This window comes from Canis aureus, chromosome 25 (assembly GCF_053574225.1).
Source record: "Canis aureus isolate CA01 chromosome 25, VMU_Caureus_v.1.0, whole genome shotgun sequence".
Classification (NCBI taxonomy): Eukaryota; Metazoa; Chordata; class Mammalia; order Carnivora; family Canidae; genus Canis; species Canis aureus.
The window spans coordinates 18,760,543-18,782,482 of NC_135635.1; the positions used below are offsets into that span (position 1 = coordinate 18,760,543).

General features: G+C 39.3%; 1 protein-coding gene across 1 annotated transcript in view; it reads left to right on the forward strand.

Moving 5' to 3' along the window:
- The window catches only part of TMTC1 (transmembrane O-mannosyltransferase targeting cadherins 1), a 269,262-nt gene that overhangs the window by 224,068 nt on the left and 23,254 nt on the right, over positions 1-21,940 (forward strand). The window contains exon 13 of the mRNA XM_077870576.1: positions 8,365-8,473. Within this exon, the coding sequence (XP_077726702.1) occupies positions 8,365-8,473 (109 nt within the window). The remainder of the gene's footprint in view (positions 1-8,364; positions 8,474-21,940) is intronic.

Here is a 21,940-nt window from a genome sequence, read left to right on the forward strand (position 1 = left end):
CAAGCATCTGCTTTTAGTTTAAATGAATGTATCATGAGATTTTAGACAGGAATCCAGAAAGTTTCCCAAATTGACAAACTTAACAGGTCCTTAATTACTAAAAGAAAATATGGTGAAGCCTTATTTTGCTTTCGCTAAATATCTGTCATTGAGATAGAGCCAAGAAAGTAAGATGATGCAAATGTTTTTACTTAACACACAAGAAAAACAGCCCCACTGCTGTATAACCAAAGGAAGAATTCCCTGGGAAGCTACAAACGTTTAATGGCAAAATTTGCACATTATGAGCAAGATCTAATTTCTACTTAATGTTTCTCTCATGAAATCAATAATGAAGATGTTATTGGTCCCAGGAAGCCCTTCTCAGGACTTTTAGCCTTTTGAAAGTTCCTGGGGAAAATGTGAGAGAACAGTTTTGCTTGCAGAGTATTAGATTTTTATGTATGCTCTGATGCCCACGTGGATGACACGGGCTCTAAGACTTGGATGCAGAGAAGAGGCATCCACAGTGGAGCTGCAGGGAGACAGAAAACTGCCTCTTCCAATCACAGTCTTTCTCAGTGTCCTCTCCACCCATCCCCACTGGAGCCTCCCAGTCATCCGGCCAAATCACCTGACCACTGTGATTGTCTTTTTGGCTCTGATGGATCCAGGAAGTCTTTTTGACTTTTATCATCCTCTTACATTTAGCCTTGTCTCCAGGATCAGGTGAACAGGCAAATCCCAAACTGAACCAGGGCAAAGTTGCCCTAAAATGTAGGCTGAAGACCACCCCCAACAGAATTCTCTGAGGGGCTTATTGAGAATAATGATTCCTGGGCCCTCCCTCAGACCTACTGAATCTGAGGAGGCCTGGAATTCCACATTTTACCAAACACCCAAGGATTCTTAAGCACTAAAATTTGAGAACTATTGTTTTTGTTTTTTTTTAATTTTATTCACCTATTCATGGAGAGGCACAGAGAGAGAGGCAGAGACACAGGCAGAGGGAGAAGCAGGCGCCATGCAGGCTTCATGCATGTGGGACTCGATCCCAGGACCCCGGGATCATGACCTGAGCCAAAGGCAGACGCTCAACCACTGAGCCACCCAGGTGCCCCAAGGACTATTGATCTAAAAGGAAAAGTGAAGACAAAATATTTTAGGTCATGGAGGATCAACAGTCATCAGATGGTGCAGTCACTTGATGTTTCCTTATTTGGTGGGTCAGGAAATTCAGGATGCTGAGAGGCAATAAATATTATCACCCTGGGACACTTTTACCTTTACCTACTCCTCTCATCTATCCAGCGATCCCTAATAGCTTCACCGGTGTCAAATGAACCCCCCAAAAGAAGCTCTGACTGTCCTTAGTGTGACATGAGTTTCCAAAGGGACTCCGAATGCTCCTTTCTGTGACTTCTAAGTGAAGGTGTATGCCCAAGGGGTATTTACTGAGGTTTGATTTTATCAATTCATTCACCAGGTATGGGCTACTTAATTTAAGCTTTTTTACATTATTCGGAGAAATAACCTGCGGAGTTAGCTAAATCACATGCTTGGTCAATTCAGAGGCAAATGTTATTTTCATATTTTTCCCCTTTTGAATTGACCTGTCAATTTAGTCTAAATGGCTAACAGAGTAGTCCTGTATAGATGGGGCTTACATTGAAAATGGGCTTCTGATTTCCCCAAATTGCTTAATGATAGATCCAAAATGAATGTATTAGGAAGTTTTAATACTGTCTAATGCTGGCCCAGGGGTGATCTGTACTGTTGGAGTACATACTCATTCCCATTAAGAAATTTTATAATGTCTATTTGAAATTTTCTGCCTCTCTCTCTTTTTTTTTTTTTTTTTAATATCTTTTCACATGGAGATAACTGCCTAATCCTTTCTTTTCTAAGAAGCTTTCCTGGCTTTACCGAAGAAGAGGCTGGGAATTACTCCTGATTCTTTCTTGCCCAAATATTCACCTCTAGCAGTCACCCCTAAAAATGCAGACCCACTCCTTTATGTGGTTCTGACATAAACTGAGTGGATTCCGGACTATCATTCTGCCATTTTTGCCTCTTCACTTTGCTGTTTGCCTTAGAGTGATTTTTCCAGGGGTAATGACTTGTTTGGTAGGGGTGTGATCTTACATTTAGTGCAACATATTCATTTGTGTATTTAATGGGATTTAAATTGTATTAAAAATGTATTATAGGGCAGCCCGGGTGGCACAGCGGTTTAGCACTGCCTTTGGCTCAGGGTGTGATCCTGGAGTCCTGGGATCGAGTCCAGCGCTGGGCTCCCTGCATGGAGCTTGCTTCTCCCTCTGCCTGTGTCTCTGCCTCTCTCTCTCTCTCTCTGTGTCTCTATGAATAAATAAATAAAATCTTAAAAAAAAATCTATTATGGGGACACCTAGGTGACTTATTCAGTTAAATGTCTGCCTTCAGCTCAAGTCATGACCCCAGGGTCCTGAGATCTAGCCCTTCATTGGGCTTCAAGTTCAGTAGGAAGTCTACTTGTCCCTCTTCCTCTCTCTCTGCCCCTACCCCCTGCTCATACTTGCTCTCTCTCTCTCTCTCTGTCAAATAAATAAATGAAAGCTTTAAAAAAATTATTATGGTATCAAAGAAAAAAATCACTCTGATGTCTAGCCTTATTTTTTTGTGGATAGTTTGAAATGTGGAAGTATATTACTTTTTTTAAAAGATTTTATTTATTTGGGGGCACCCTGGGTGGCTTAGCGGTTTGGCACCTGCCTTCAGTCCAGGGTGTGATGCTGGGGACCTGGGATCGAGTCCCACGTCGGGCTCCCTGCAGGAAGCCTGCTTCTCCCTCTGCCTGTGTCTCTGCCTCTCTCTGTGTCTATATGAATAAATAAATAAAATCTTAAAAAAAAAGATTTTATTTATTTGGATGCCTGGGTGGCTTAGCAGTTGAGCATCTGCCTGGGCTCAGGATGTGATCCTAGATCCTAGGGAGCCCACTTCTCCCTCTGCCTGTGTTTCTGCCTCTCTCTGTGAGTCTCTCATGAATATATAAATAAAATCTTTAATTTTGTTTATTTATTTGAGAGAAAGCAGGAGGGAGCAGGGGAGGGGCAAGGGGAGAAGGAGATGAAGAATCCCAAGCAGACTCCATGCTGAGCACAGAGCCCAGCACAGGGCTCCATCCCATGACCCTGAGATCATAGCCTAAGCCAAAATCAAGAGTTGGACATTTAACCAACTGAGCCATCCAGGTTCCCTGAAAGTATATTACTTTTGAAGAAATTTCAAAAATATTACACTCTCCTTGTTTTAAAAAATTAATTGGAAAATAAAAAAAAGGAGATAGGTTTTGATGAGTGATTTTAGAAACATTAAACAAGCTAATAAAAGCCAAAACATATATAGTATCTACTGTGTACCTGAGACTGAGAGGTCTGATGATGTGCCTAAAGAAGCTAGCTAGTAAATGGTAGAAATAGAATTTGAAGCCAGTCCTGGTTTTTGAGTTTGTGCTTTTAACTACTATGCAGAGTTAAAGTAGAGAAGCTGCTTAGTGGTACCTGGTAAGTAAGAAGTGCTCAATAAATAATAACTATATTTGTAATGTTCTTATGATTCTAAAGCTTGAGATGCTTCTGTCTTCCTTAGGATTGCTTCTATAATACTGAAAGAGCTGTAGAAATGGAGATATAAAATGGATGATAATATTATGTACCTCTAACTTGATTAGAATACGGAGATGCTTATTTAAGATTTACAAAGATTAGGAATAAAGAGAATAGAAAAACCATGTTTTTTTTTAAAAAAAATTAACTTAGCAATTACTGAATTTCTATTATGTACAGGTCACTTTACTAAAATTATTTTCTACGGTGTACAGATTACTGGGGTAAAAGAAGTAAGATTAATAAGACATAGATCTTGCCTATGAAGGAGCTTAAAACCAAGTAATGGTCTCAGATGCCTATCATTTAAGAGAGTGAATGCAGAAGTGCTGACTGTGACCTGCCCATGGAACGGGACAGATTTGAAATTCTAGATTAGAATCCTGGTGTCACAGTAGCTGTGTGCTGGGCGCACATCACTTAGCCCTCCAAATCTCAGTTTATTTTTGTTAGGATGTTGGTTACTGGCATTTCCTAAATCTTAAAAATGGCAGTAATTATACCTAATTCATTATACTCAAGAATTAATATAAAGACTTCAAAAGAATCACTTACTGTATCCTTAACAGAGAGTAAATGTTCAGCAAACAGCTGCTGGAAAACAAGAATTTCTGACCACTTCCCTGCATGGCCCACTCACTGGTGGAAAGATGTACCCCCTCTGTGAGGCAGTGGCAGGGGCCTTGGAGAAGCAAAGTGAGATGGAACCCAGATACTCTTTAGAATGGTGAGCTGAAGAACAAAGGCAGCTCCTCCTTTGGAGGCCAGAACAGGCCTTCCAGAAAGCAATTTACCCGCCATTTTTTTTTTCCTTACAGAGATACAGAAAGAAAACCAACATATAAGAAAGGCAGTGTATATATAAATATGTTTTCTAATTTTGTTATATGTTTAGGAGATGGGATGAGGGATCATGCTTTGAGCTGGTGAGTCAGTCAAGCAGAGTTGAGAGCAGAGGAGGGGAAAGCCATCTGTGCAGTAGCACAGCATGAATGCCAGGCAGAGAGGCACAAGACCTATGTGAGACCTCCCTTTTTGCTTGGGACCAGCACAAATCACTGAGGCCCTCTGAGCCTCATTTCCCCCTACTGTAAATCAAGGAGGGTGAATTATATCCGTAATTCTCAAATCTGAATGGCTGTCATATTTGTATGGCTCCCTATTAAGAGGTGCAGCCTAGAAACACCAAGACCTTTTTAAAAGCACCCAAGGTGATTTTATAGTACACTGAGGGTAGAAAAGCAGTGGAGTAGATGATGTCTTAGGTTCTGTAGGATAAATGCCAAAGGCCACCCAGTCTGGCTGGACTAGTGGGTACCTGATTATGTTGGGAATGTTGATCAGAACCACACTGTGGAAGGTTGTAAACAGTCTATCTGTACACACCAGGGCGTTAGTGATGATTTTTATATAAAGGCAGTGCTGTAGAAAAAAATGTATCTGTCAGTAGAAGGAGAAAAAAAAAGGAGAACTAGAAAGAGGCTGTGAACGAAGGTACGAGCAAGCAAAACTGAGTAAGGTGCAGTCTAGTTGACAGAATTTTGTAGAAATATTGCCGCCAATTCTTAATTCATATGAGACAATTAGTAGAGAAACATGGGGCTATAAGATAGATATGAAAAGGGATGCCTCTGAAACCAGAATCAGGTTGAAATGAAGTTCAGTTCTCACGTAGTAATCACAGTACTATTTAACCAGTGAAGGTCCTATTGAGATGAATGATCTGTTCTGTTATTAAATCAAAACCATGCCAATTTCTTAAGCTCCCACCAAAGGCTGAGCAAAAGAGACACTACAGAGGAACTGTTTCTTTCTCCTATTTCTCTCCCTTTCAGAAACAACAACAACAAAATACTGCTTATGAGTGTCTTGGGCTTCTGTAAAAGAAACATTTTCAAATATCTGTTAAGGTGGTGTGTACCTGACACCTGTTGATATCTAATGACTCTCGAAAGTTCCCAGGGAAAAAAGCAGAATCATCCAGGAGTACAGAGCCGAGGAGAAATGTCTTATCTGCATGGTCTTTGCATCTTGCAATACTCCTATACTCACCAAAATTACATGGTGAGCTCTTTTTTGAAAGTGTGTCAGTCCCTTAAGAGATTAACAGAGATACAGTTTTTCATAAAGAATTAGGTTCCCTGGGGATAATTTGATGCTGACTTTTCCACTGTATCATATGAATGTTAATGGACAGCCTTAAATGTTTAGATTCCTAGACTGCCTTAAGTGGTAATTAATCACACTGAATTCATACATAAAAGGTTTAAATTGCCATTCTAACTGATGTGAGCCATGACAAATGAAAATCACTACATCTTTTCTATCAAATTGTTGTGGGTTTGTGGGTTTTTTTCCTGCTGATTTTGAAGAATATCCAAGCTCAGTTACATTCTGAGGGACTTAATCCTCAGCCTTAATTTCTAAAGTCTGAATCTTCTTATGGATTTTGGGAGGATTTCCAAATTAATACTAATGAAGATTTATGAGTGGCACCTAAGTGGTATAGTTGGTTAAGCATCTGACTCTTGGTTTTGGCTCCGGTCTCATGGTCTCAGGGTCTCAGAGCAGCTGCCTGTGTCAGGAGACTATTTCTCCCTCTGCCCCTCCCTCCCTAAAATAAATAAATCTTAAAAAAAAAAAAAAAAAAAAAAAAAAAAGATTTATGAAATCCTTGGAGGAAGAGTTCTGCTAACCATGAAATCAGTAGTCAAATTACCAGGATTAAAAAATAAGCTTTCATTTACATGTGCCCATGGAAGATGTACTTCAAGGTATATTTTAAATTAGAAACCAAGGAGTACATAAACATAGTGGACTTCCGTAGTTACACTCTTTCAGTGTTTGTTGACTAAATGAATGAATCAGTTTTTAAAAAAGCATTACTAAAAGAGATGAGATACAAATTTCTTATAATCCTGAAGCTTTCAAGCCACATCCCAAAAATAATCCACTGAAGCACACAGGTGTTACACCTTGATATCAAGAACAGGACTGTGCATTAAGGGGAGCCCAGTAGGAGTTAGCTTGCTTCCAGGAAGACAAGGATGGCATGGACCTCCCTTAGGAAATAGCTAACATGTAATAGGCCAATGATACATATGAGCCAAATTGCACAGATGAATGCAGGTCTATGCTGGAAACATGACTTTTTTTCAAGGTCTATCATAGAAGACTCTTCCAGGTAAAATTGCCTTGTAGCATGCTGCTTCTAGCACTTGGAACTCAAACTCATGGACTCAATAGTAGTTTTTCCTCTCCAGATGTTCATCACCCAGACACTGAAGACTTAGGGGTTTTGCAGCAGGAACGACACTGAGCCGCCTTTGCTAATTTATGGAGCAATTCTGCTGAAATCTCAGCGTGTGAACAGATTACCAGAGAATCTTTTTAAAATGTAGGGTTTGATTCAGGAGGTCTGGATGGAGCCGGAGGCTCTGCATTTCTAACAAGTTCCTGGTGAGGTTGATGATACTGGTTCATGAATCATACACTGAGCAGCAAGGTCGTAAAAAATGGGTTTCTAAGTAGTTAGAGGAAGCAGATACAGTGTGATGGAAGAGTATGGGCTCTCGACCCAGAAGACGGGCTATATGAACATGATGAGTCACTAAGGTTTTCTGAATCCAAATTTTCTCCTTCAAAAAATGAAAATGATAGGGCAGTGAACACCTGCTGCATGAGGCTGTTGTGAAGATTAATACTGTTAATGTGAAAATTTCCCAGAGCATAAGGTACATTGCCAAAAAAATGATTGTTGACCCTAAATAGTGAAGACATAAGCATACAATTCCGTATTGGTACCCAATAAATGTGGGAGGACCCTTAGGTTGTGTGTTCTCTATAGTTCGGGGATTCTGTTTTTTTCATTCCACTCCTTTTACATAAAGGTTATGTCTAGCACTGAGCAAAGTAGTCAGTGTTTGTGAAATTGTATTAGTAGCGAAGTTGATCACTGCTGGTGTGTATTTTTGGCTTCAAAAATACTGATATCAGAATAATGACCCAGTTTTGCCCCCATGGCACAAGCAGGAAAGAGAACTGCCACCCAAAATGTTGGTAATAACTTTGGGGCCTTGAGTCCTCTTTGAACCAGAAGTAATCACTTTTGGGAGAAGACTAAAATGAAGAAAACAGAACCAGCCCAGATTTTCAATAAAAATAATATGATTAAATAGCCAATCATTCTTTGCCAACCAGTAGTCATGGTATTTTCTAACTTCACATCTTATGTATAAAAGGATCCTTCTTAGATATAAGAGCAAAGGTTAACATGAGCAGTTTGGCTGACTTGTCCCTGATAGGTGCCTCAGCCACTGTTAGCAGCCCAGCCTGTGGTGGTGCAACCAGTACTCCCGGGGCTCAACTCCTCTTGTTGGAGTTGGCTCCAACTGGCTCCCACAAATGCCTCCACAACTGTTCCTCTAAGGGTCAAGGTTTCTGATTAACAAGCCTGTAAAATATTAAGTAAAACTCTCAGGAAGTGCACAGCAGGAAACAGAAAGTAGAAAAAAAATCAGTGAATAAACTGCAGCATCATTTACATGTCTTTCCACTGAGAATTCAGAGACGGAAACCGATGGCACCTTGAGACAATCTAGTGCAGTTCATTTGCAGTGAAATCCAGAGAGAATCAGGTTCTCTTTGCGAAAAGAAATGAGGTTTTAACGTCTAGTCAGAGGATTTAAACAAAGTGTTATTAAAAGATTTTTTTTTCCCTCTTTATAATCTGTAGGTCCCAGGAGAAGAAAGAAGAAGCCATCACATTACTGAAGGACTCCATTCAATATGGTCCAGAGTTTGCAGATGCGTATTCAAGCTTAGCTTCATTGTTGGCCGAGCAGGTAATTGTGTCCTTGGAACTTCACATATTTTCTAAAAAAGTTTTTACTGTTGAATGTATAAATTAATATTAACCAGTTTTTGGTACTGATGGTTTAATTTGTAAACCCATATTGGACAGCCAATCTCTATGTCAGTTTCTTCTTGACAGAAATTACAAGCCCAGCTTCCTTACTCTGAACTGTCAGTGTAGTGAAGAGAGCCTTTAGGCAAAGATGGTCCATTAGAGGTCATTGATATATTCTGTGTCACTTTGGGACAGAATCTGTCAAGAGCAATACACAATATTTGCCAGCTTTATTGCTCTTTACTTATATTTTTCTGGGGAATTATTAATGGGAGTCAGATCTCCAAACTCAATAGGGAACCAATCACTGATAATCTTAATAGATCCTGTGTCTCAGTACCTGTTAAAATATTGCAGAAGCTTACAGAACAGGTTCCAAAAAGACAACACTTCTCATGGCATAAAGGGATATTTTTATCCGCCTCCTTCTCTTTGCTTGTGTCTACATGATTGGATACTGGTTTCAGTGTTCTGGATGCATGCCCCCTGCTGAGGGGAACCAAACATAAATTGTCTTCTCTAAATTAATGATACCGTTTTGTTGACACACATAAGTGCCTTCAGTAGATAGTGGATTCTGCTATCACACAATTGCCAGATTGTCTTTAAAATCAAGGTCAACAATAGACGTGGCCAACAGGCACATGGGAAAATGCTCCGCATCACTTTCCATCAGGGAAATACGAATCAAAGCCACAATGAGATTCCCCCTCACTAGTGAGAATGGTGAAAATTAACAAGACAGGAAACAACAAATGTTGGAGAGGATGTGGAGAAAGGGGAACCCTCCTGCACTGTTGGTGGGAATGTGAACTGGTACAGCCACTCTGGAGAACTGTGTGGAGGTTCCTCAAAGAGTTAAAAATAGAGCTACCCTATGACCCAGCAATTGCACTACTCAGGATTTACCCCAAAGATACAGATGCAGTGAAACGGCAGGACACCTGCACCCCAGTGTTTCTAGCAGCAATGTCCACAATAGCCAAACTGTGGAAGGAGCCACAATGTCCTTCAGCAGATGAATGGATAAAGAAGATGTGGTCTATATATGCAATGGAATATTCCTCAGCCATTAGAAACGACAAATACCCACCATTTGCTTCACCGTGGGTGGAACTGGAGGGTATTATGCTGAGTGAAGTCAGTCAATTGGAGAAGGACAAAAATTATATGGTCTCATTCATTTGGGGAATATAAAAAATAGTGAAAGGGAATAAAGGGGAAAGGAGAGAAAATGAGTGGGAAATATCAGTGAAGGGCACAGAACATGAGTGACTTCTAACTCTGGGAAACGAACAAGGGGTAGTGGAAGGGGAGGTGGGTGGGGGGGTTGGGGTGACTGGGTGGCTGGCACTGAGGGGGGCACTTGATGGGATGAGCACTGGGTGTTATGCTATATGTTGGCAAATTGAACTCCAATAAAAAATATACAAAGATAAATAAAGAAAATAAAATAAAAGTCAACACCTTCAAAAGATGCCCTGTAGCATTCCATTGGCTTAAATATAATGAATGATTTGATACTGCATGTCAGTTACATAGAGGTGTGATTTGCATTCAAAAAACTTTGGAGGTTTCACCAGGAAGCCAATTTAGAACTTTCTATGGATATTTAAATGTCAGAAATGAGAGCCTAGTTTTCATGCTAACTCTAATAGTAGTTGAACTTTAGACAAAACTCATGTTTGTTGGATGATTTTAGTGCATGTTTTAACATAGTGGTTAAGCGGACATGGTGATGGTCATATTCTATGATATATACTGGTTGTCCTCAACTCCCTTTGGCTTGTTTTAAAGCAGACACAGAGGAGTTTTCTGAAGCAAAGATTGACTCTGCCATTGTTCCTTTTTCTCACCTCATCCTGTTTCATTCATTTTCATAAGAAGACCTTTAATCCTGCCTCTGCCTGTCCTCTGTCTTACAGTCGCTCACACATGCCAAGCATGCTCCTCTTTTGGGGCCTTTGCCTGCAGCACTTTTCTCCCAGACATCTTAGAATATCCTTCCTCCTATTATGCTGGTTTTACACAAACTTTACCACATCAGAGGGATTGTTTTTTATTACCCTTTCTAAATACCAGCGTCACACTGCCCATCATGTTCTCTGTCACCTTGTCCTGCCTTATTTTTCCCTATAACATTTATCATCATCTAACATATGTTTTTTTTTTTAAAGATTTTATTTATTTATTTGAGAAAGGTAGCATGAAACAGGATGGGGGTGCAGTGCGAGAAGCAGACTCCCTGCTGAGCAGGGAGCTGGACTTGGGGCTTAATCCCAGGACTCCAGGATCATGACCTGAGCAGAAGGTAGATGCATAGCAGACTGAGCCACCCAAGCACCCCTGACATGTTTGTCTGTGATCCTTCTCCCACCACTAGAATATTTAACTCACAAGAATGACCATCCCCTCTATTCATGGCTGTATTCCCATGGCCATCACGTTGTATACATTCAATACACTTTGAGTGAATAAATGAATCCCTATGAACTGTAGAATATATAGTCTCTCCAATCCAGTACATATTCTAAATTTTCCTCTTATGTTGTGGGAGGAGTAAGCATGTGGGCCACACTGTTTTGTAATTGATCATACCTAAATGTGATATGTTTGTCCTACACTAAGCAGTAGTATGAGGAACCACCATATGAAATTACTTTTTGTAACCATAGAATCAGGGATGGGGTTGAGGACAGCATCTACTATATCATTCAGTGGCTTCTTTATGAGAACTCAGGAAAAATTTCTCTCATCATCAGTATTAAGAAAGGCTCAGCCTCTCCTGAGTTGCAAGCTCTTAGCTTTATTTTTAATCTAATGCAGGAAAGTCTTGCAGATGCTAAAAAGGGTCAGCTCTATTTCCATCCACCTTGCCCCTGACCTCTGATTAACAGCCATCTGGACTGTATAGTTAGCTTTTCTGTGTGTGATGCTTTTATTCCTGAGTTTATCATTTTCCTTAATTTATTTTATTCAATTTTTGTTTCCAATTTTTAAAACTTCCTCGGTTTGTAGAATAATGAGGTATAAGTAAGCAAATAGAGTTGACCCTTGAACAATGTGGGGTTAGGTGCATTGACCACCTGTTCAGTCAAAAATCTACATACTGACTCCCCCTAAACTTAACTGCTAATAGGCTACTGTTAGAAACCTTACCAATAACAGTTGATTAGCATATATTTTGCATATGTGTTATATACTGTACTCTCACAATAAAGTAAGCTAGAGAAACGAAAATGTTAAGAAAATCATAAGAAAAAAAAAGAAAATTATAAGGAAGGGAAAATACATTTACAATACTGTGTTTATTGAAAAAAGCCTGTGTATAAGTGAACCCTCGCAGTTCAAACCTCATGTTGCTCAAGAGTCAACTGTAAATAAAGTATTGCATTAATAGTTCCCAGCTCTTATCTTTTTTTCCCCCCGATTTACCAGGACAGATAATAAACATTTAATTGCTCTTCTTGGGGAAAATTACTCTTACAGTAAATGATAATATCCCTTACCTCATACCGGTGATAACACAGTATGTTGTTTTGCAGAGCTCTCTACAGGTACAAGTAGAATTTGTATCTCTTCACACAATTACATCTTCCTAAAATGCCATCTTTTCTTTCTCGCCTTATAAATCCTCCCTAGTTTTCAAGATCTAGTTCAACTCCTACTTGCTCCTGCCACATTTCTCCACCTCCCCTTCTCATGGGAGTCATGTTTCCTCAGAGCTCCTATAACAGTCATGGGAACACACATCAACGTGAAAAAATCACATATTTTTAACTCTTGAATTAATATCTGGAGCTATAATTTAAACAATTTTCCAGGTTTGTTTTCTTCACAAAACCATAAGTTTCTTTAAGGAAAGCAGTGGCTTCTTCGTATATCCATTGCTTTTCTAGGGCTTAGGATAGTTCACTGTATAGTGCAGGCATTCATACCCCGTGTGTGGACTTGATTTACTTTGGGATTCGGGTACTCCCTGTAGTGTGATCTTAAGAGCATTTGACAGGGAGCTAGGAGACCTGGTTCTAGACCTTCCTCTAGAGTTAACCAACTGCATAGACTTTGGTCAGGAGTACTTTACCTCTCTGGGCCTGTTTCCAAATCTGAAAATTGATAAATATTCTAAATTATCTTTACCTCATCTATGGCGCTAACATCTTAAGAGTATCTGAAGTTATCTTCTTTAATGTCAACTAAGTGCTAATGAATTGGCTTTTACCATATTTTTTTTAATTCAAGTATAATTAACAAACACTGTCATATTAGCTTTGGGTGTATAGTACAGCAATTGGACATTACTATACATTACTCTGTACATTCTATACATTACTCAGGGCTCATCGGTATACATGCCCTTACTGCTGATGACTATTTCAATGAATAATATAAGACTCCATTGTAATTAGTGCTATTGTTTCTGTACAAATAAAGCATTAATATGCTAATATTGTGAAAAGCGAGTTTCCTTAATCAATATCTGGTCTTCAATTGTGTTGTCTTCCTAAAGTAATGAACTCCAAGTTGATGAAAAGTTACTGCTCTAAAAATGATCAAGATGTTTCATGACCTTGAAATGTATTGCAGTCCATTCTGTAGTATCTTGCTATTAACACATTTTATAGAAAGTGAACGTTTAGAGGTGCCTGGGTGGCTCAGTCGGTTAAGTGTCTGCCTCTGACTCAGATCATGATCCCAAGGACCTGGGATTGAGTCCCACATCTGGCATCCTGTTCACCAGCGAGTCTGCTTCTGCCTCTCCCTCTGCTGCTCCCTCTCTTTGTGCTCTCTCTTTCTATCAAATAAATAAATAAAATCTTTAAAAAAAAACAAATGGAAGTTTAAAAAAGACAACATATGTTCATTTTGCTCTTTTATGTTTAAGATATGTTAGATGCCTCATTTAAAATCAGTTGTGTGGTAAATTTCATTTTTGTGAACCACAGTGGGAAATTGAGGTAAAGTTATTGTGTATCACCTGGTTGGAAGTTGTGAACAATTTTTAAGAACAAAGAATGACTACAGTCATGATCTTTCCTCCCATACGAGGGTCACATTTTTTTTGCCAGACTTTCCTACTCCAGATTCGAATGTAAAATGCAATGAGATCTAAGAATGTAATTGAAAGATTGAAAGGTTTTCTCTTTTGCTCCTTTGGGCAATTGATTTTTAACATCAAAGAGACAGAACAGCTGTTGGGCATAACTCAGGATTGCCTTCCCTCTCTGACTTTCAACAGCTTGTCTTCATGTTTTGAATTCTTCAGTAATAAAAGAGTACTTCAGAGGTACAAGCAAGACACAGAGAAACTGGTAGAGAAAAATCCACTCAGTTTAACATTCTTTGGTAGTAAACAGATTCATTTCTTGGTGGCACAACTTTATTTAATAGCTTTCCAGAATTTCAGACTCCCAGAGTATATCAAAGCAGTGACTGCAAACCTTGGTCACTCTGTAACACACTAGTAAAACCATCCCTTCGCATAGCAGGCCATCTTGCAGTGTCACAGTACACATGCATGGCCCATGCGTTCTGTGGCTGTGGGCCAACCTAATAATGGAAAACTGTCCTACCCCGAGCTAAAGTCAACCATCCTATCATTTGCTCCCTTTGAGCTAGATCTAACAGAGAGCTTGTTGAACACAGCTGAAGAGCACAGCTGTATTATCACTTCCCTCATCATCCTTTTTCTAAGTTAACCCCATTTCTTTCACCATTTCTTTGCTTCTGGTCATGTTGCTTTGCATAGCCTCTGGACTGTCCACTTTCTCTATGACAGTATGGCTCTCTGTGTTGAACTATAGTTCAGCAATTTCAGGGTGGAATAAAAAAATTTCCCTGGCCTGACATCCTGGGTGTCTATTAAATGTCACCGTAAAATAAATATTGGTTGTCTGGCATCCACATGATGCTCTGGCTCACATTGGAGATACAGTCAACTGAAATCCCTAAAGAATGTGGACCTTTGTTAATAATCCAGGTCTCACCCATTTTGCAGGCATGTTTTTAAAATCTGGATGAAAGGATTCCTCTATATCTGTATTTATTTTTTTTAATATATTTTTTATATCTGTATTTAATTTCAACTTCTTTATGATCAGCCTGCAATTTCAGACATTCTAGGACTTTTTTTTTTTTCTGTTCTTTGTATTTACTCCCCTTTTCAGATATTTCACTTGGCAAATTGAGTAAGAATAGCTTCTAGTTATTTATTTATGTTTTTGATAAAAAAATGTTGCAGGGAGGGGCGCCTGGGTGGCTCAGTCGGTTTAGTGTCTGCCTTCAGCTCAGGCCAGGATCCCAGGATCCTAGGATTGAGCCCCACGTCGGGCTCCCTGCTCAGTGGGGAGTCTGCTTCTCCCTTTCCCTCTGTGTCTTCCCCCTGTTTGTGCACCCTCTCTCTCTCTCTCAAATAAATAAATAAAATCTTTTTTAAAAAATGTTGCAAAGACTTGCATTGCATTGTGTCCATAAGGCTCTTCAGGTTGACCTCTTTTACCCAAGACTCTTTAGGTAGAGTTATTTAATTTTTGATTAATTTATCAAATCATATTATCACCTAGCTCACCTCATCTTATCTACAAGGGTGTTGTGAGGCACTTTGTCAGAAACCTGCTGAAATCCTTCCCCTAACTGAAGGCTGTGATTCCATTCAATAACAACAGGATTTATTTGCCATCCCTCGCTCTTACTGTAAGCATGATGCTGTCTGTCTATACTATTTCCCAGCCTCACTGCCAGTAAAGCTAGGAGTGTAATAATCCCTTCTTGGATGTGTCTTGGACTAACATTTGGTCCATCACTCTCTTGGAACCCAAAGGTAAAAAGTAATTCTGTTAGGGCACAGTAGAGAATTTGAGGAAGGGAAATTTGAAAAATGAGTTAATAAGTTGAAAAGGCATTACATGTGAGCCTTTTAAGGCCCACAGTGGATTTAAAACTGATAGATAGTAAGAAGCAAAGGCAAGTGTCGAAGGCAAGGGTTTTAAAACAGGAGAGGAAGAAAATCGTGGAAATATGTGGAGTATTTTGAGGAGGCTTTTAAATGCATTCTGGTATGAGTAGTGGAGAGCTTCCTCTCTGGAATAAAGTGTGGGGATGGAAAGATGTTCTTGTGAGAAAAGAATTCCTTTGTATTAGGAACTGTTTGTATGTGAAGGCTGATGGGAAAAGAAAATAGAAAATTAAAAAATTCCAGGGCCAAACACCTAAAGGAGTGAGAAGACACATGGCCAACTGAGCGCCATGGGGAGCCCAAGGAGGAGGGAGATTTTAGGAAGGCAGGAAATGAGATCCGCTTCCACATTCCTTTTCAATTACACAAGTAATGTGAAAATGTACATGAAAAGTGTGGAAAAGTCAGAGAAGATAAAATATATCTTTCATTAGTAATATAATACATGGAAACAACAAATATTATTTTTTTAATACCGTGCAGGTCTTTCAACATACTTATTTTGTTTTCGTACTAATATTCACACATAATTTGTATCCTATTCTTTTCACTTACTTTTAAATTATATTATACCTATTTTTATGGTGCTATACAGCCTTCATAAATACTATTTTAATGGCTACTTACTAGTTATCAAAATTATACACTGTAATTTACATAATACCCCAACTTTTGGTCATTTGGGTTATGTGTGTGCGTGTGTGTGTAGCAGTGAACTTTTCCTTTCTTATTTTTTTTTAAAACAATATTTTGAATCATTTTGAAAGATTCCCATATCAAAAGAGTATCAGCATATTTCACTGAGATACCTTACTAAATTGCTCTTGAGACATGTTACTAAGTTGCTTTCCAAGAGAGTGGTACCAGAACTCTCTGCTGCCAGCGGTGTATAGCCTTAAAGTATTGAATGTTAGTGGAACATGTAAGTGGAAATAGCATGTGGACAGATGGCAGTGAGGGAGATTAGGGCTGGGAAGATGGATTTAAGACTTCAAATAAATGAAATCACATGATGAAGAGGTAATTTCTCTGAGGGAAAAAATGAAGAATGGGGGGAGAATTTAACTTTCTCATTTTACAGAGAAAAATATGGGTTATACAGAATTAGGTGCTGCTCAAAGTCATATAGATAACTAGTGTCAGGAGAGGACTAGAGCCTGGCTTCTTGATTCCTTGGCACTGCTCTTTGACTGTATGACCCTTCAGTCCTGTGATTAGACTGTGGTAATGGGCAATAGTCAATGAAGTTGGGCGTGGAAGGAGTGGAAAGGAGGAGGATAAGTGATAGAGGAAACCCAGGAGGGTGAGTTGTCATAGAAGTGAGATACATAAAAGAATCTAGAAAAAATTGATGTGCCTGTCTGTGTACTGCAGCAAAGAAGTCAAGAAAACTGAGAACAGAAAATAAACTCTTAGACTCGAAGTCAAGGTGGTCTCGGGGTTACTCTTCTTTTCTGGTATACTCTGTACCACTCAGAACTGGCGGTACTCCAGCTTCACAGATAGGATTGTAAACATTTATAAGCCCACCATCATTTTTAAACAGCCTGCTCTTGTGATAGATTATGTAGCTTACATTACACTAGCAGTAAAGGGGGGAAAATTAACACTGCTTATGACTCTGACCCATTGTAAGTTACTGCTCTCCCTAGTTTTATAGCCTATTGAAAAACTCAATTAATTAATTTCATAACACTTAAAATAAAATATTTTTCTTTTATGTATTTTGGGATATGACTTCACTTGATGAAAGAATGAAAAGAGGGGATCCCTGGGTGGCGCAGCGGTTTGGCGCCTGCCTTTGGCCCAGGGCACGATCCTGGAGACCCGGGATCAAATCCCACATCAGGCTCCCAGTGCATGGAGCCTGCTTCTCCCTCTGCCTCCCTCTCTCTCTCTCTCTCTCTGTGGCTATCATAAATAAATAAAAATTTCAAAAAAAATTGTTAAAAAAAAAAGAATGAAAAGAAAATTGAAACGGTAAAATAAAAGGAGTATAGACTAAGAGAGAGAAAGGTTCAGAGTCAACTTTTCTCCTTCTGCCATCTTTTGGGTCAGTTCAGCCATGTATACTGTTGGCATTGTGGCCAAGTAAACGTAAACTTAAACTGGACTCTACCTTGATAATGTATTGATTTACTTATTCAGCACATATTTTTTGAACATCTAGGTACCACTAAACATTAGAGATTGTTGAACTAATAAAGTATGAGCCTTATTTTCATGGAACTAAGAGTCTAGAAGGGAAGGATGCCCCTAAGCAAAGAATTATAGCCCCCTCCCTAGTATCTAACACAACTGTGACAAACGTGCAAAGAGAAAGTACCAATGAGAATAAGATACGGATGTGGCCTAATGTAGGAAGGGGCACATGGGGAGCAGGGGCAGGGACCAAAGAGCAGCATGTCATCAGATACCTGAAGAACTTTTAGATATCAGCAAGGTAAAAAGGAATGGGGAAAGCTTTCTGGCTAGAGAGAATAGACCGTGTGATGAAGGCTCTGAGGTGAAGAAGAGCAGGAAATCTTTCTCTAACAGGAAATCATATGTCTGAAAATGCAGAGAATGAGGACGGCATGAGAAGAGTTTAGTGATGGAGAGAGTGCAGCTCTCTGCAAATGTGGGCTTTTCCCCCTTTTTTCCTGATCTACAGTGTTATACACTTGTGGTTGCTTACTCTCATCATACTTTTAACTTTCATTTAACTGTTCTTGGCATTTCCTCTGTAAAGTGCTTGGTTTTTTTGCATAAATTATCACACGGTGTTAGTGATCACAGTCTGCTGAGTGATAAAAAAAAATTCAAGATGAAGAAATACCTACCATTTCCTTGGTGAGAAGAAATGCTAAGTTAATTGGTTTATTTTAGTTGGATGAGAAAGAGAATTAGACATCAAATATTGGCAGCTTATTGCTCACGAATGTCCCTGCTGATGGCTGTTGGGTGGAAGAATGGTTTTGTAAAGAAAATAAAAGCAAAAGAGAGGATGGGAAAGCAGGCATCTCTGCTCTGTGTTTTGAGTTGCTATGTGTTGGAGAGTTTCTTAGAGAAATCATTGGCATGAGTTTAAACATCCATTGCTCCTACACTTTCCAGGTTCATCATAGTAAATAAAGGCATTGGACTAAAGGGGAAATACCTTATGGCACTGTGTGCCATTGACCAGAATGGAAATACGTCCAGAAAACAATTCAAGTGTGTGACCATGATGTCAGGGCACTAGCACAACTTTCCATCCCAATCTCTGTAGGTCCTTCACCGCTTTGCAATACCACATCTTACACCTTCTGTACAGTAAGTACCCATTTTGGCCATTCATTAAGCCAGCTGTTTACAAAGTGTTGTCTGGGGAACCCTGAGGTCCAGGAAGGTCAATGCAGTTTTCATAATACTACTAACCAGTAGTTTGCCTTTTTTTCTCTCATTCTGCTGTGAGTGTACAGTATTTTTTTAGAGGCTACATGATGTATTTACAATTATGAAAAGACCACTAAAATATTCTTCCACTTTCCAATTACATGGCTATGTTTTTTCACATACTTCAACTAAAAACATAAAAATAGCACAGGAGCGCCTACTAGGTGGCCCAGGCAGTTGGTGTCTAACTCGGTTTTGGCTCAGATCATGGTCTCATGGGTCATGAGATGGAGCCCTGAGTCAGACTCCGTGCTCAGTAGGGAATTCTACTCAGTTTGAGAATTCTCTCCCTCTGTCCCTCCCTCCACTCATTTGCTCCCTGTCTCTGAAGTAAATAAATCTTTTTTAAAAAAACATAGACTAGCATGAAAGTAGATGTGAGAATCCATCTGTCTTCTATTATTAAGCTGGACATTGAAGAGATTTGCAAAAATATGAAACAATGGCAGTATTCTCATTAGGTTTTTCTCCCCCCATGGAAATTTTTTAAAAAATTTTTATATGCATGTATTATGTTTGAGTTTATTTTAAATAAATATTTTAAAATTTTCTCAGCTTCTGGTCTATTGTAGTAAATATTGATGGATATAGCTCACATAAACAAAGCTCTTTGGGAGTCCTCAGTAATTTTTAAAGTACAAAAGGATCTGAAACCAAGAAGTTTGGGGCTTGCTGCATTAAGCCCATATCCATTTGTCCTCCTGGTTGCTGCAGCTTGAACTGTAAGGAGTTTTCCAAATATCAGTTGGCCCAAGAGAGTAAATTACAGTCAAGTTGCTTTTTCCAAAGATCTACTCTTCACTTTCCCTTCCCTGAGGTAAAAAGCATGTCATGTTGGGTAATTACAGCATGTAAAAAGTGGAGATGTTGACTATGCTTTATCTCTCCCCCAAGGCCCATTTTATTTCCACCCTATTGAAAGTGCTTGAGCCTTGGAGAGGAGCCCATGGTTGCATGCTGCCCATTTTAACCATTGCCCTCAAAAATGATCTCATGCTGAGGCAGCGGTTGGTAGGGACTCTGGTGTACAGCAGGCAGTATTATTTGTCAGAGCCATTCTCTGGTCACAACCATTTTTAATTAAAGTTGTCCTATAAATAGCTTATATTCATTTCCCCTGGATCTCACGAGTCAGTAGAGACTAGGAATGATTAGCTTAGGTCAGGACATCGAGCCAGATGAGGTAAATAAAAAGTGAGTGCTTGAAATAGAGCTTCAGGGATGCAGTACTACTACTTGTTAAGATAAATGCATTGCCCTTCCAGAGAAGGTGGAATTTTTTTTAAATAAACACCTAGAAGGTATTTTTCTCCTGTGGTGGTGGTTCTCTTTCATTTTTTAATAAGCAGAGTTAATCATTCCTTGAAATTTACAGTCAAGCGAAAGGAAAAGACAGATATTGAAGACATTTTTCATAAAGCCAGAGTCTTGAGACTGCCCTTGGGTTACCAAGGGCACATGGATGCGATCACTTGCTCTTGACACGCATGGTCTTTTAAATCCCATTACTTCATTGGACTTTGAAAATTGCACTTCTGGTGGAAACCCAGTTCATAAACCCCCAAATAAGAGAAGTTTAAGATGAAAAAAGTGACCTTTTTGGCTCTTTGAGAGCAACAAGAATGTGGGAAAAAAGTAAAATGAAATCAGGTAAAGGGTAATTGCACTTGAAAACTGTTGTTGACTGTTGGATCTGACTCCAGCAAATTAGAATGTGAAGACATCGGTTTTATTCTTTTCAGGAAAAACACCTTCCAGCTCTCCTTAGTTGTAAAATGATGTTTCTAAGATTTGAAGTAGCTATGGATTTTTTTCAAGCACACCTTTATGTTGTGCAGCTGCCGGAGTTCATGGTAACTAGCATTCTCAGGTATTTGGATCATGACAGGTGTAGAGAATCTATCTCACCCCAGGTCCGGGTGTCATTTCTGGCTGCCCCAAGTACCTTGTGATTCTCTTCCCATGACACTGTCACAGTACATTTCAGTGTCTTCTTCCTGTCTGAATCCCACTTGACTGTCATGGCAGGATTGTTGTCTGTCTTGTTCATTCTTCTATCTCCACTGTCTACTAGGCATGTGTATGGTGCTCACAAATAATTGTTGAGAAGACAGATGGATATCCAAAGGTATAATGGTTTCTTTTGATGCCAGAGACACCATTATTTCCAGAAATACTGCTTCTGTTCAGGGCTTACCAGTTCCCTGTATGTCCACTAAAAAACTAAATTCTGTTTTCTGTCCCCATGTAGCTATGAGATATGGAGCAAGTTTGGTAGCCACTTTGTACCCACATTTCTTGATTAGTTAAAAATGGTGGCAAATCAGTGTCTATGTCTATTTCTTTATACATTTTTATTTATAAATTAATATTTTCCATCTTTATTTATTTATTTATAAATTAATACTTTCCAGCTCTAATGTTCTTTTATTTCCTCTGCTGAAAATTTTATCCATTGTATTTTTAATAATTGGGTGGTTTTTTTTAAGTTTTTATTTTATCGGGACTATGTTAGTGTATTTTATTTTAAGATTTTATTTATTTATTCATGAGAGACACAGGCAGAGGGAGAATCAGGCTCCATTCAGGGAGCCCGATGTGGGACTTGATCCCATGACTCCAGGATCACACCATGGGCCAAAGGCAGGCACTAAACCGCTGAGCCACCCAGGGATCCCCTGTTAGTGTATTTTAAAAGTACGATGTAGGGATCCCTGGGTGGCACAGCGGTTTGGCGCCTGCCTTTGGCCCAGGGCGCGATCCTGGAGACCTGGGATCGAGTCCCACATTGGGCTCCCGGTGCATGGAGCCTGCTTCTCCCTCTGCCTGTGTCTCTGCCTCCCTCTCTCTGTGACTATCATAAATAAATTAAAAAACTTAAAAAAAAATAAAAGTACGATGTAATGTAGAAAATTTGATCCTTCTACAAAGACAAAGATGGCATTAGAATCCAACAGCAACACTAGTTCAAGGGTGACACAGAAAATTTCAGATTTTCAGGAGCTGATCACTCCCTTTGGATTAACCAGG